At 37.7% G+C, this 15,549-nt stretch overlaps 1 protein-coding gene across 1 annotated transcript in view; it reads right to left on the bottom strand.

The window, feature by feature from the left end:
- ANO6 (anoctamin 6) overlaps positions 1 to 15,549 on the bottom strand; it is a 194,223-nt gene that overhangs the window by 37,720 nt on the left and 140,954 nt on the right. Inside the window, 3 exon segments of the mRNA XM_049783882.1 lie at positions 3,508 to 3,568; positions 10,427 to 10,532; positions 12,893 to 13,027. Of these exon segments, the coding sequence (XP_049639839.1) occupies positions 3,508 to 3,568; positions 10,427 to 10,532; positions 12,893 to 13,027 (302 nt within the window).

Genomic DNA, 15,549 nt, shown 5'->3' with positions numbered 1-15,549 from the left:
CATCACTCGAGTGAGTGATACCTTTCACTGGCAATGGACTAGACATTCATACTCTTGTCTTTGCCTATGGAAGAAATACATTGAGTATCAATAGAATGAAAATCTGGAAGGCATGAGGTAAAGATTTGTAGTCCAGGTTGTAAATAATTAGTGCCACCTCACCTGATCTCTAGAGGCATATACTCCCATATATAACCCTATTGGGAGATTTGCATTTGATTTCTTTGGATTTCTGGTCAACCCTTCTTGAACAATACTCCTAAATAACCCCCTGTTCAAACTACTTTTGATCCTGTCTAAGAATTCTCTGGAAGTTCTATAGATATTCTCTATCACTAAATTTTTTCAACTCTTGCCTTTCTCTCCATAATTTAGAAGTAATTCCCATGGAGGTGCACACTCATTACCCATACTTCCCTCAACTTCTATACTCCAAAACAATCACACATGATCCTGACCTACTTATGCATCCATGTTTATTATTTAACCATGCCCTCTCTGGAATGTCACCTTCATGGTGGTGGAGGAGATTTTACTTTGTATTCGATTTAAATACTAGCACAGAGCAGGCACTGAATAAATACTAGTGGAATCTAATCTGTGGGGAATCACTCCAGAAACTGAAAGATTATAATCCCGAGAATTGAATTATCTATCCAGGGTCTTTTGATCTCAATTAATCTCTATGCAGAATTGTCCATTTCATATCACTGTTACATCAGTCTACTGGCATGAATAAACTGAAATGTAGAGTAAACAATTGAGAGTCTGACCGTTTATTGGTGAGGTGAGGGCAGCTGTAGCCCTTGATTGCTGAGTGGAATTCAAAGTCGATCAAATGAGTCACCAGACATACACTCTTACCTCCAACTGCCTGCAAGTTTGAGTCAGATAATCTTTCAAAATAAATGCAAAGGACTAGGGGAGTAGGGAAGAGATTAAAATTCTATACAGCCATTATGTGAGCCCAGTCCACTGGAAGAGCTCTCGAAAACTATACTTGATATCTTTTTTATGCTTTAGTAATCCATACAATTAAAAAATTTAATGTAAATATTAGAAATAAATGCAAATGTGTTTAAATTTTTTACTGAGAAAATCCTCAAATTCTTCCTTTTCAGTTACCTTTCATTTCCCTTTATTTTCTATTTTTTAATTATCTTTATTTAAACACCGTGATTACAAATATAATTGTAGTTGTATGATTAAAGTCATGTAAAGAACACCCCCCTTCACCAGTGCAGGATTCCCACCACCAATTTCCCGGATCTACCTACTCCCCACCCCACCCACACCTGTACTCGAGACAGGCTTTCTTTTTTCCTCATTCATTCACATTGTTATGATAGTTTTCAGTGTAGTTATTTCTCTAACTGCACTTATCACTCTATGTGGTGAGCTTCATGTCATTAGCTGCACCTACATGGGTAAATGAGGAGAAATAATGGTTGGGACTGAGGCAGTAAAAGATTAGAAATGAGCTTTGTAGGGCAGTATCAAGGTCACAATACAAGATGGATACCATGGATATACAAAATATATGCATACAATACTAACAATATGAAAATAAGGAGAAAAAATTTCCAGTGACTGTCCCAAAATAAACCAGTGCTAGAACGGCCCGCCCTCCTCCCAGAGCGCATTCCCATTAGTGTAGGGAGAGGTAGGGGGAAAGCCTGTTGACCCCTATAAAGTCCACCTAGACTGGCACCCAGGGAAGGCCTGAAGTCCAGGGGAGAAAAACCCTATACCTGGCAAGCGCTGGTCTCCAGAATCAAAGAGGAAATCGGAAGCCAGATGTCTGCCCGCCCTCCTCCCCATACACCTCCCCCCTGAAGTACGGAGGAAGGGGGGAAGCCTGAGGACCACTAAGAGTCCACCCTCCCTCATTTCCCTTTAAAAAAGCAGTTTACTTTTATGCATTTATATCTTTAAATATATCTATTTTGAAATAAAATTATGGAGAAAGACATTATAAAGTCCTGCTGCACTTGGCATGCATAAGCAGGCAGAAATGAAATGAGCCAGTACTTATCTCCTAGGACTGTGAAAGTAAGGTGTATGCTTTCTGCTACAAAGTGTTTGTACCTATGTCAAATGAGATAGGAACAAGATCATGGAACCAACATTTCCTAGTGTTCAAAGTCCAAGATAAAGCGCTGCAACAGTAGCAATCAAAAGAAATATTTCTGGGGTGGCATCGATATTATAGAGGTAGGGCGTTTGCCTTGCACATGGTTGACCCAGGACGGACCTGGGTTCAATCCCTGGTGTCCCATCCCAGGCATCCCATGTGGTCCCTCAAAGCCAGGAGCGATTTCTGAGTGCGCAGCCAGGAGTAACCTCTGAGTGTCACCTGGTTTAACACAACCCCCCCACCACAAATTCTGTATTTGTTGAAAGTATGTTATAAATTCATGAACATATGCTGCATTTGGACATTAATGTAAACATTGATAATGGCCAAATTTTTCATACAACTTTTTCTATGCTTGTAACTTTCTATCTGTGGGATTTTAAATAATTTTCCAAATTTCCATGCATAAAATTTTTCTCATTCCTAAATTGGGAGTGTAATAGTCTTTTGTTTACTAGGTGTCTACCAACAGTATAAATAGAAAATTATTTAGGAAAATAAACTTTTAAAAGGCAATATATAAAAGGAATAACAATGAATAGCCTTTCCCTTTCTTGAGTTTGAACATAAAATAGAAATGTTGTAGTTTACCTAATCCTGAACTTTCAGAGTATTAAAGGTCTACATAGCTTTTACAATCCTCATTACTATGTATGTAAAAATGCCCAAGAAATATGTGTTGTTAGTAAAAGGACTTGAACTCAATTTCTTTTTCTTTGCTTATTGGGTCACTTTTGGCAATGCTCAGGGGTTACTCTTGGCTATGCGCTCAGAAATTGCTCCTGGCTTGGGGGACCATTTGGGATGCATGGGGATGGAACTACGGTCCGTCCTGTAACAGCCACACACAAGGCAAATTCCCTACGCAGCACTATTGCTCTGGCCCCATTGAGTTCAATTTTGGGTATCAAGTGCCCTCTGCACCTGATCAACAGAAGTTGCCATAGTAGTCTTTGACAAGTAGACCTGTTGCAATAAAAACAAGAGCAAATATTCCAGCCAACCTTCCACCTTGTATGGAGACTTACCCTCTCTTGGTTTCCCTTAGAATTCTACCTAAGACTACCATGGGAAGGACCGTGGCTTAGCCTAATGGCTAATGAGATGGGGATGAGAGGCCACAAGGAGGAAAATGAGCTGGAGGTAGTTTACTATGCAGTAAAAACTAATTGATACAATGGCTTTAAAATTATATAGATCTAACAGAGCCAAAGCTTAAGCAATCTACAGTTATAAAGTTATTTACAAAGTTGTACAGTTATTTAGATGCTTATACAAAACTATGTAATGCTACTAAATTGGATACTTGTATGATCATAAAGTATTTAAGCAAGGTAAAAAACAAACTGAAACAAAAGGAAATAACTTACCCCATACCCCCATAAATACAGCAAAGACTAGAGTTCCAAAACTGTCAAAGATGCACAATTTCTGAAAAACACAATCATAGCATATAAATAAATCCTGTATTTCACTTGGTAGAAGAAATATGCAATTCTTTATTTTACATCTTTTTGTTTGTTTGTTTGTTTTTGGGCCAAACCCGTTGACACTCAGGGATTACTACTGGCTATGCGCTCAGAAGTCTTAGGTTAAGGGACCATATGAGATGCCGGGGATCAAATCCAGGTCTGTCATGGGTCAGCCACATGCAAGGCAAATGCCCTACCACTGTACTAACACTCCAGCCCTAATTTTACAACTAATTCTTTGTTTTGTTTTGTTTTGCCCACATTCGGCAACACTCAGGGGTTACTCCTGGTTCTGCACTCAGGAATAATTTCTGGCAGGCCTTAGGGATCTTTAGGAACTCAGGAATCAAAACTAGGTCAGCTGTGTGCAAGGAAAATGCTCTACTGACTGTGCTATCACTCTGGTTCTAACATTCTGAATTTCTTTTAAAAGCTGATACCTAGTTTAATAATCACATCCTTTCCACTGAGAGATAAAATTTCTCATTCTTTGGGAATCAAGAATGTTTGTTGTATTTATCAGAGAACATTTTCTAAAGGAATATTCCCATAGTATAAGAGAAAGAAAAAGCAATATCTGCTAAAATTTCACTGTTTAAAACCTCTATTAACTTGTAAACAAGCATCTCTCTTTATGAGTTATGATACTGAATCTGAGGTAGCAGTGTAGTGCTGAGAATTCTATCCTGGGGAGAGAAGTCCCTGGATTACTGTTAACTCTTGTAGAGAGAAGCCGAGGTTTATCTACAATGACTCTGCCTTGGGAATGAAGATAGCACAGAGGTTAGGGTGCATGCCTAGCAGGTGGATGACCCTAGTTCAGTTCTCCGAGCACCTTTAGGAGTCATGACTGAGCATAGAGCTAGTTCTGAGCACTTTGGGTACTTGTGTTAATTTTTTTTAAAAAATAAAATGATCGTGGATGAATGAATAACCAAACTGAGTAAAGAAGACTCTATTCAGTTCTGCTAAGTTTCATCTTTTTAATCATCTTTTGAATAATATATTTAAAAAACTGATTTCACTCTGAATTCCTAGAAAATCTTTCATTAAGTTACCATTAAGTTAAATTACTTTTTATTTCATTTCATTAAGTTATTTTTATTAATGAGCATTTTTTCATTTCCATTAAAAATTGTAAAAAACCTGGAACAGAATGATAGTTTAGGGGATAGGATGTTTGCCATGCACAAGGCTGATCTGGGTTTGAACTGGTAACCCATATGGCCCCTTGAATCTACCAGGAGTGATGATTGAGCATAGAGCCAGGAGTAAGCCTTGAGTACTATTGTGTATGACCCTCAAAACAAAGCAAAAATGTAGAAATCTAATAAAACCAAGTTGCAAGCACATGAAACATCACATTTTCAACAAATCTTATGAAAAGTAAAGCTATAGGTATAGAAAGTAAAAGAAAACTGTGCTTCCCAATTGCCCATTTCACTCACCCACAAAGAAAAGATTCTACATATATTAAACTCTTCATTCTATTATACTAAGCATAAGTCAGTGGAAGAATATTAATCAGTGCAGACAGTTAAAAAAAGATACATCAAAAAAAATCCTGTTTACTGGGCCCGGAGAGATAGCACAGCGGAGTTTGCCTTGCAAGCAGCTGATCCAGGACCAAAGGTGGTTGGTTCGAATCCCGGTGTCCCACATGGTCCCCCGTGCCTGCCAGGAGCTATTTCTGAGCAGACAGCCAGGAGTAACCCCTGAGCACCGCCAGGTGTGGCCCAAAAACCAAAAAAAAAAAAAAATCCTGTTTACTGCTAATGCCAAAATCAATTGAGATGCTTGTTCAAGACAAGGGATGTTTCTTGTTCCCCTCTACAGGGAATTAGACGGCTAAAATGAAGTGACCATTTTTGCCATATTTGTGAAATTATGTGTCAATAAACAAACATACAAACAAATTGGATGCTGGCATTTCTGCTTGTGTGCTCCCTGAGTGACATGGAGCAGGAAGTAGAGGAGACAGTCAGCAAAGAGCTTTCTTGGTAAGATAGCTTTCATGGAGCATAGCATGGAGGGGGAAGGTCAGTTGTACTCCACTTTAGTCATAAGGAACAGTAAAGAAAAGAGATGTGAATGCAAACTTGATGTTTTTGAGCAGCAGAACCAATCAGAATCTAGAAATAATCCTGCTAATGAATCAAATTAACTTACTGATTTTAAAATTAAAAAAAGCTTTTATTTATTATTTTACCATGTTTTCCAGTTGTCATGCTAAAATACATTATTTTTGTTTTTTTTGTTTATTATTTGTGTTTGGGATATATCCAGTGGTGCTCAGGGGGTATTTCTATCTTTGCACTACAGAATATATGACAGGTGGTGTTCAGAGGACCTTATGAGATGCTGGGGATCGCCATATGCAATGCAAGCCCTCCACCCACTCTACCCACTCCAGTTTCCCAAAAGCATTATTAAATGTTCAATTATAAATTAGACTTGCTTATTCCTATGATAATATTTTATTTATAGCTTGTTAATTCTTTTTGCTTACATGTCATTTAGTGATAGTTAATTTTTTACACATATATGCATAAATGAACATATACATATAAATGAAGAAATTAATGAATAGATAACATAAAAAGTTACTCTTTTTCAACATCTTGCTATTTACTTCTTTTACTCATTATTTTTAAGTTTCCTTCTTCAGCAAAGAGTCTGACAAAAGTCATGAGATTCTTTAGGAAACTTACACAGAATGAAAGGTTTATCTCTCTAAAATAATGAAAAACATGTCGACAGAAAAAGTTTTGAAAGCCTTGTCCTTAAAGATAGGCTAGAGGAAGAAGAAATGAGAGAAGCAATGGGAGGTGACAGAGAAAATTTCTTAAGAAAAGTAGAGATTTCCAATTGTAGTTTGTGAAGAACAATTTTCTTCTTTTCTTTCAATACCCAGCAGTGCTCGGGGACCACTCCTCTAGGTGTGAGGGGACAATATGTGGTGTCAGGAATTGAACTGGTCCATCTAAGGCAAACACTTTAACCCTTGTGCTATCTTTCTAATATGCACATCACCTTCACTTCAATGCCAGAAATCCACATAAATCAGGGACTTTAAGAATAAGCTTTACTGGAAGGCAGTCTCTAAGTTAGTCTCAAGTCTTTTGTGTGATCTACACGAATAATTAGCTAGAAACTGTGTTGGTTTGGGGGTAGGCATCAATAGATCTATTTTAATTAATAAAATCATGTGGAAAACTCCCTGTTCCAATAAATCTTAATTAAGTGATGGAAAATCTTTTATAAACATAGAGCTCAATTTGAGAATGTCTGTTACTATTCTTGCTGTGAAAAAACACAGTAATGGCAAGAAATACAGATTTTTTTTTTATCAATTTTTGGCTTTGTCAGTTGCTATAAGGTGACTGAATAAATGACTTATTTGCTCAGATCATCTGTATTTTTATTTGTAAAATAAAGATAATACTTTTTATTATCTCATGTGATTATTTTGTGAAAAGATGGGTGTTGGTACATTGTACGACTAGAATGTTTTTTAAAAAGAAACGTTTAGTACAAAAGCTGGCACAGGATAAAATATATGGAGGCATTACTGTAATAGCAATGTACTCAAAGTAAAATTGACACTGATTAGATCACAATAATTTAAACTAATATTGTCTGCTAAACTTTCAAGCAGAATAGGGATAGAGAAATGATTATAAGGAATCACAGTATGTCAAAGTTTAATGACTCTCTGATGCAAACTGACCATGCTATTTTTTGAAGGATGGAGTTGGGTCAAACTTAGCTGTGCACAGAGATCACATTTAGTGGCACTCAGGGGACCATCTATCATTCTTAGGATAGAACTAGTGTTGACTTTGTAGGAAACAAGCACCATATCCCACTGAACTATCTCTCTGGTGCCCACTTATCTAGAGATTCTGGAATGACTTTCACTAAGCTGCCTCTAGTCTCAAATGCTTGGTCTAAAATTCCCATGTTGAAAGAAAGCGAGTAGCTGTTATGATTTATACATATGATATTTATTCTATGATATTTATTCTATGATATTTATTCTATGATATTTATTAATAGTCTTAATCTGAAAGGAGGGTCTTCAACAATCCTAGTGCAGCTCAGAATATTTTGAAAGCGGGAATGGAGGCCGGTTCACAACAGGTAGTGAATGATCTTCTATGTTGCAGCCTAAATTTTTGTTTGTTTTTTGGGGTCACACCTATTTGATGCTGAGGGGTTACTCCTGGCTTAGTGCTCAGAAATTGCCCCTGGCTTGGGGGGACCATATGGGATGCCGGGAGATAGAACCACGGTCCTTCCTTGGCTAGTGCTTGCAAGGCAGACACCTTACCTCTAGTGCCACCTCACCGGCTCCTTGCAGCCTAAATTTGATCTTGGTATCCCACATGGTCCCCTGACCCTGCCAGAGGTGATACCTGAGCTCAGACACAGGTGTAACCTCAAAGCATTGCAGTGTGGCCCCCAAACAAATGCAGACAAAAAAGTAGGGAATAGCAGAAGTACAAATTTCAGACTTGATTTAAGAAAAGCATTGAAGGAGTAAAGAGACAACTTTAAAAATGAGAGTAGATGCTTTGCATGTAGGAGCCAGATTTTATTCCCAGCCCTTCCTGGTCCCACAGGTACTACTGAAAGTGATCCTGGAGCATAGCTCTTGCACACTGAGCTGGAAGTAATAACCCCTCAACACTACTGGTTGAACTTCCAAACAAAAAGTTTTTAAAAATAATAAGTCTATTAAATAGTAGTTATGGTACAAGCCTTATTTGAGATTTCTGCTCTGATTATAGAAAATACTTGGCAAGAATTCTATCATTCCTCACTGACCCTCCCGCATATTACTTTAAAAAGAAGAATTCAGGGCTAGAGTGATAGAACAGGAATTTGGGCATTTTTCTTGAATGTGGCTGAGCCGGATTTAATCCCTGGCATTCCATACCCTTCCCTGAGCACTGCCAGAAAAAATTCCCGAGTGTAGTGTGCCAGGAGTAATTACTGAGCACCACTAGTTATGATCCTGAAACAAAAACAAAAGCATAACAAACAAAAAGGAATTCAAAGGAATATCACGATGATTAAGGCCCATACGTTGCATACCCTGGTTGAATCTAAGGTGCCACACTGTTCAAAAAGCTGTTGGATGTAACCCTGAAGGGCTCTTGAGCATCATGAGATATAGACCTGAAGGTCCCAGAGCATTACTATGTGAATTGAGTAATCCCTAGCACCAGGGGTGCTCAGACCTGAATCCTCAAAAACTATAGCCTAGTAATCAGTGGTCGGCAACCTTTTTTTTTTTTTTCAACTGAGCCAAATCTCGCCAAAACCACGATTGAAATTTATTTTGAGAGCCACAGGGCTTGCACTGGCAGAGGCTAGGAGCAGAGTCCTGACTCCTGGACAGCTGCCCGGCACACAGAAGATCCAAATTAAAAGTGTAAAGAGCCACGTGTGGCTCGCGAGCTGCAGGTTGCCGACCAGTGGTAGTTGGTCAAGAATAGTAGGGAAAAACCTAAGCATCAAGAACAGATAAATGGATAAAGAAACTGTGGATATCTACACAATGGAATGCTACTCAGCTGTTAGGAAAAATGAAGTCATGAAATTTGTTTATATATGGATAGATGTGGAGAATATTATGCTGAGCTAAATTAGTCAGAGGGAGAACATAGAATGGTTGCACTCTTATTTGTGAGGATAGATAGATAGATAGATAGATAGATAGATAGATAGATAGATAGATAGATAGTAGAAATAATGCTTAAAGACAATAGAGATGAGGGCCAGGAGGAACACTCCATGATAGGAAGCTTGCCACAAAGAGCAAGTGTGCAGAAAGAGCAGAGAAGAGTCCACTATGACGGTGGTAGTTGAAAATGATTGCTCTGGACAAGGGCTGTGTGCTAAAAGGAGATACGATACTCCTTCAGTAACAATATTGCAAACCACAGTATCTTAAAGAAAAAGGAGAGAGAGAGAGAGAGAGAGAAGAAAATGCCTGCCATAGATGTAGGCAGGGGAGATGGCAATAGAAGGGTGGAAAGGAAATGGGGACATTGGTGGTGGGAAATGTGCACTGGTGAACAGTGTTATACATTATATGACTGAAACTCAATCATAAACTACTTTGTAACTATGAAAAGAAACAACAGTATTATGAACAACTTTATAAACCACTGTTTGAATAAAACAATTTTTAAAAATAATAAAATAAAGAAATAGTATTGATGAACACCTTTAGAGCATCATTTAGAACTTCCTTCACACCTACACAAAAATCAATAAGTAAAAGATGGATAAGTATAAGAATTCTACCTCTTTCAATATTCCTGTGATGGGGGTGGAATAATTCTTATGTCGAACTAAAATTATCTGAAGAAATAAAAATATTTGATTTGAGGAAGGAGTGATGGCACAGGGGTAGAGCGTTTTGCCTTGCATGAGGCCAACCCAGAATGGACCAAGGTTTGATCCCCTGGGGGGTCCCATATGGTCCCCCAACCCAGGAGCAATTTCTAAGCACATAGCCATGAGTAACCCCTGAGTGTCATCAGGTGTGAACCCCCCCAAAAAAAATCTTTGATTAGGGCTGGAGCAGCAGATAGAGCAGTTGCCTTGCACATGGAGGACCTAGGATCGATCCCAGATATCCCATATAGACCCCTAGGCATCGCCATAAGTAATGAAGTAATTCCTCAGTTCAGAGCCAGAAATAATCCTTAAACATCACTGGGTATGGCCCAAAGCAAAGAAACAAGGAAATAAACCAAACTTTCATTGGTTACATATATTTAAAATAAAAAAAAAAATTTACCTTTGAAGATTCACAAGTAATATTGAGTTTCCAATATGGACAAAGTACATCACACTGTGGACACATTATTATCTTGCCCCCAATATCAGGGTCACAAACTTCTTTGCTAAAGAAAAGAGAAAAACAAAGTAAAATTAAAAATTTTAGGGGCCGGTGAGGTGGTGCTAGAGGTAAGGTGTCTGCCTTGCAAGCGCTAGCCAAGAAAGGACTGCGATTCGATCCCCCGGCGTCCCGTATGGTCCCCCCAAACCAGGGGCAATTTCTGAGTGCTTAGCCAGGAGTAACCCCTGAGCATCAAATGGGTGTGGCCCCAGAAACCAAAAAAAAATAAATAAAAATTTTAATGAATAAGACATCTTTTCTACCAGCATTATAAGATCCAACATCCACTCATTGAGAAATTGTTTTAACATAATTGAGAAATAGTATAGGGGTTTAGTTATTTGTCTTGTATGGTTGGATTCCTAGACTTGTACCATATAAGCTGAGCTGAGCTGTGCCAGATGTGTCTGGCAGTGCCCTAAATACCCAAAAGCCCCCTACTTATTTTTTTAATCGTTATTATTGTGTTTTTTTTTTGGGGGGGGGGGGTGAGACCATACCCAGTGGTACTCAGGAGTTACTCCTAAATCTGTGCTCAGAAATTTTTCCTGGCAGACTCAGGGGACCAGCTAGGATGTGGGGATCAAATCCAGATTAGCAATGTACAAGACAAAATACTCTACCTGTTGTGCTATCGTTGCGGCTCCCTCCCCATAAACTTTTTTGTTAATATTTTCAGTAGGGGCAGGAAGAGGAAAGGAAAGAGAATTTTAAGTACTTTTTGGGTTCACTTTGTGGTCAAGAAATAAAGACAGGATTTTACAAATGATGAATATGTTGAATATACATTCCTATCTTGATAAACTAGCAATGGAAGTAAACTTCCTGGCTCTGTGCTTAAACCATCATATGCAGTGTTGGGGAATAAACTTGCTTTAGCTATAGTAAGGGCAAGTACTTTGCTCACTGCTAAAAGCAACTTTATAGAGAGAAATGGGTAGTTATTACTTATATCTAAATATAACTTTAGTATTTGTATTAATCAAGCATCAATCTAATAGAAAATAGAAAATATTTAAATTCATGTGTATTAAATATGTAATAAACATGTAATAAATAAGGAATGCTCAAATAATTTTGAGAATAGGGAGTATGTCCCAAACCTTCTACCAGTTTTATGTACAATAATCTGTGCAAAAGGAATAGTACTAAAGAAATGTATGGTATGTCCTTATAAAAAAAAATGCAACCAATGCCTACTTCTTTTTAAGATACCTTTTCTTTTTTTGCCAATGGAAAATACAGTAAAAAATGTGAAGATAAATTTGATTAAAAGGTAGTAACATACAATCTTTGGTCTTTTAGGTTAAGAAACCTGAGTCAAAATAACATAAAGAACTCTGAATTCTTTTTCAATATGGATAATTTATATACATACACACACACACACACACACACACATTAGGACCACCATGTAAGTAAGCATCCTGATCAAGAGCCAGGATGATAGCTTAGTTGTTAGCTAGAAAAATTTAGCCATCAGCCCATTGTTAATACCCAAAGATTTTAATATTAGACTTGAATAGAGATAGATGGCTAAGAGAAATGCCTGGTTCAGTGATATAGTCTTTCTGAAATATGAAAAGCAGAGGAATAATACAAAATTTACAATAATGAGTGAAAGTAGAGTGTCCTGGCAACCAGGTACCTCATTTTAGATGGCTGGCATTTGAATTCTAAAATGACATGCTAATTAATTATTACTCATCACCCCCCCCCCCATGAGGGTTGGCAAGAAAAATAATTTAAAAAAATACTGCTGGGCAAGAGCAGTGGGTAGGATGCTTGTCTGGTATACAGCTGATCTGGGATTGATCTCCTGAGAACCCAGGAGTGAATCCTGACCACAAACATCATCACATGTTCCAAACACTGAAATTAAAAAAAAAAAAAATCCAACACTCACCCCAGCCAAAAGAAGTACTGTACTGTGTACTTAGTTAAAAATAAATATTTCTTAATAAATATTGAGAAGTCATTGCTAAAGCATAAAACACCAATATTCCAAGCCTTGCAAAATAAAACCCTGAAAAAATCAAAGCTACACTTGGCCCACACACAGAGGACAGAGTAAAGCATTTCTCTAGAGGCCAGAAGTTCAAGGGTAATTCTCCCTTCATTTCTTACCCATTTTCAAACAAAGTATTGTTTTAAAATATTGGAGTGTTTCCCAGAGATGACATTACAGTCAAAGACCAGGCTATGTTATCTAAGGAAAAAAATTTCCATTTCGCTTAGAACTCAAGACTGAGAGAAAAAGCGACATCTCCTTTAAAACAGTAAGTGCTCTGTAAAAATGAATCTTCTTTCACTAAAATAGTCTGCTCAATCTTTCAGCATGATAACAAGAAATAAAGAGATTACCTCCATGTGCAGTTATTTCGATTAAGAAATCCATAGAGAAAGCAAGTCACTCCTACTACTGCTGCGAGAAGGAGCATCTTAGTGTAATAGCCCAGCCAAGCAAAATAGATCCCAATCTTCTCTCCATAATATTTCCTGGAAAAAAAAGACAGAAATGAATTTTAGTAAATGCAGTCCTCTGCAGCTTCAATGCTATATTATTTCTGAGTTAAAATAAAGAAGATTTAGCTTAACCTTATGGCTCAACACACACTTTAAACATTCACTCGCATAAAAGACCCTAAATTCTCTTACTAAACAAAAGGCATTGACCACATATTAACCAGTCGAGATAAACTAAATTAGAGTTAAGTAAAATGCTGACTGTGGAACAAATGAAATGTCACTATTATTTCCTGTGAAGACTAGTGCATTTACAAAATTTCAAAGTATTTTAAATATGAATCAAATGTACATAAGCAAATTGTTTAGTTACCTGCTGTTTTTAATTCAGGAAACTTCCAACTCAGTTGGAAGGAGTACATGTACCTGTGGGTTGATTTTGGTTATCCTCAGACTTGGGGGTCTGTGAATAGTACATTCTGTATGGTTTAGAAGATGAGAGTGGAGGCCTCAAATGGAGGACCATGCACTTGCTACAGACAATAGAAATTAAAAGCACCTCACTAGACCTGACCAACTACTTTTAGTTGGTAACTGTAAGAATACCAGCTTGATGCTCTGCCAACCCAGGTGAGGCCTGCCTCTGGCTGACATCACTGGGCCAATTATAGAATTGGTGGCAGTCCCCCCTCCCTACCAGGTGAATCCCAGCAATCTCCACATCTGACCTGTGTCATATTAGGAGCCCACACCTGAGATCCTGAAATTTAAGTCTACTTATGCTGCCTTGTGACAGATCTACTCAACAAATTACATGCTGATCAGATATGTTTCCTGTCATTTAGTGAGGACAGGAGGAGACTATAGAGCAATCTCCAGCCTAATCCCTCAGCATCTTCAAGGGAGGTTAATTATAAAGACCCACTCCCAGCACAGCAAGAGCACTGGAAAACCAATGGCGAAAACATGCAAAAACCACCACACTCAAGAAGTGAAAACAATATTAATGAAGACATATAAACAACATCAGTAAATCCTCAGGCAGTATCTTCTTCAGTGACACTATGATGAAGATGTTCAATAAATTCAAAAAACTATAGCAAGGCAGTCAGTAAAGTACAAGAAAGCAAGAGAGTAGAAATAAAAACTACTACACACAGAAGGACAGAAATGAAGAACATCGTAGGTGATATAAATAATCAATAGAAGCTCTAATAGCAGAATGACAAAAACTGAGAAAGGACAGAGAAGTTCCAAGATGAGGAGGAAAGCACTAGGAAACAAAAGAAGGTGGAAAATAATAAAATTCTGATGAAAAGAAATAAAGCAGAAAACTATAGGATGAGTTTAAGAGGAACATAGTAAGAATAATCTGAGTGTCTGAAGGACAGGAAGGCAAATGTAATGAAAAACAATAATTAAATCATTAATTAGGATTTAGTTTAAAACATCCTAAAGTCAAGAATTACAGGCAATAAGATTTAAGATGTCCCTAAAGAATCCTAATGAAAATAGATTTAGCTAGAATGTCCATGACAGATTGTACTCAACATGACAAAACACGAAGATAGAGACAGAATAATGAAAACAAGCAAGAACAAATAAAGGAAAATCCATAAGATGTGCAGCAGTTTTATCAAACAAAACTCTTGAATGGGAGAAGAGAATGGAGGGAAACAGTACACACACACACACACACACACACACACACACACACACACACACACACACACACACACAATTGATCAATCAATCAATCAATCAATTAAATGAACACCTCACCAAGAGTACTCTATCCAGCTAGATTATTATTCAAGTTTGAAGGACCAAAGGGACAGACGAAAGCTTGAATTCAGAGCCTAGAAACCAGTTTTGCAAGAAATATTAAAAGAGCTCCTTTAAAGGACAGAGAAACTTTCCAATTGTGAGTCCTCTATATTAAGAAAGGTTAAAGACATATAGCAAGTGGCCTTTGATTGATTTATTTTCTGATATTTTTATTTGCCATTCTTTTAAGTTTTGTTGGAGCAACTGATATAAAATAAATTTATTGTATGCCTGCCAAGGGGGCAGAGTGGGGGGTGGTGGTGGCTGGGAGGGAACAGAGAGCATTGATGGAGGAAGGGACATTGGTGGTGGGATTGGTGTTGGAACACTATCTGTCTGAAACAACATTTTTATGAACAACTTTATTGATCACAGTGTCTTATTAAAAATTTTAAAATCCTTTGTGTAAGAATAGAGAAGGGTGAGAGATAAACTGAGTTTTATAAACTCACCAACAAGAGCTGGAGTGATAGCATTGCACATAGGGTGCTTGCTCTCTATTATGGCTTAGCTGGGTTTAATTCATGGCACGCTTAAGATCCTCAGAGCCCTCCAGGAGTGATATCTGAGTGTAGAATCAGGAGTGATATCTGAGTGCAGATATCCTGAGTACAGCTGGGTATAGCCTAAATACCATACCAAGTCAAAAACCAAACCAAAAGTATAGCAAAACTAATAATATCCTCTGGGGAAAAAATAAATATGACAGGAAGCAAGATTAAAAGAAA

Source organism: Suncus etruscus, chromosome 11, assembly GCF_024139225.1.
Source record: "Suncus etruscus isolate mSunEtr1 chromosome 11, mSunEtr1.pri.cur, whole genome shotgun sequence".
Lineage (NCBI taxonomy): Eukaryota > Metazoa > Chordata > Mammalia > Eulipotyphla > Soricidae > Suncus > Suncus etruscus.
The sequence above is the reverse complement of the archived record's forward strand: the minus strand, read 5'-3'. Positions and strand labels throughout refer to the sequence as shown.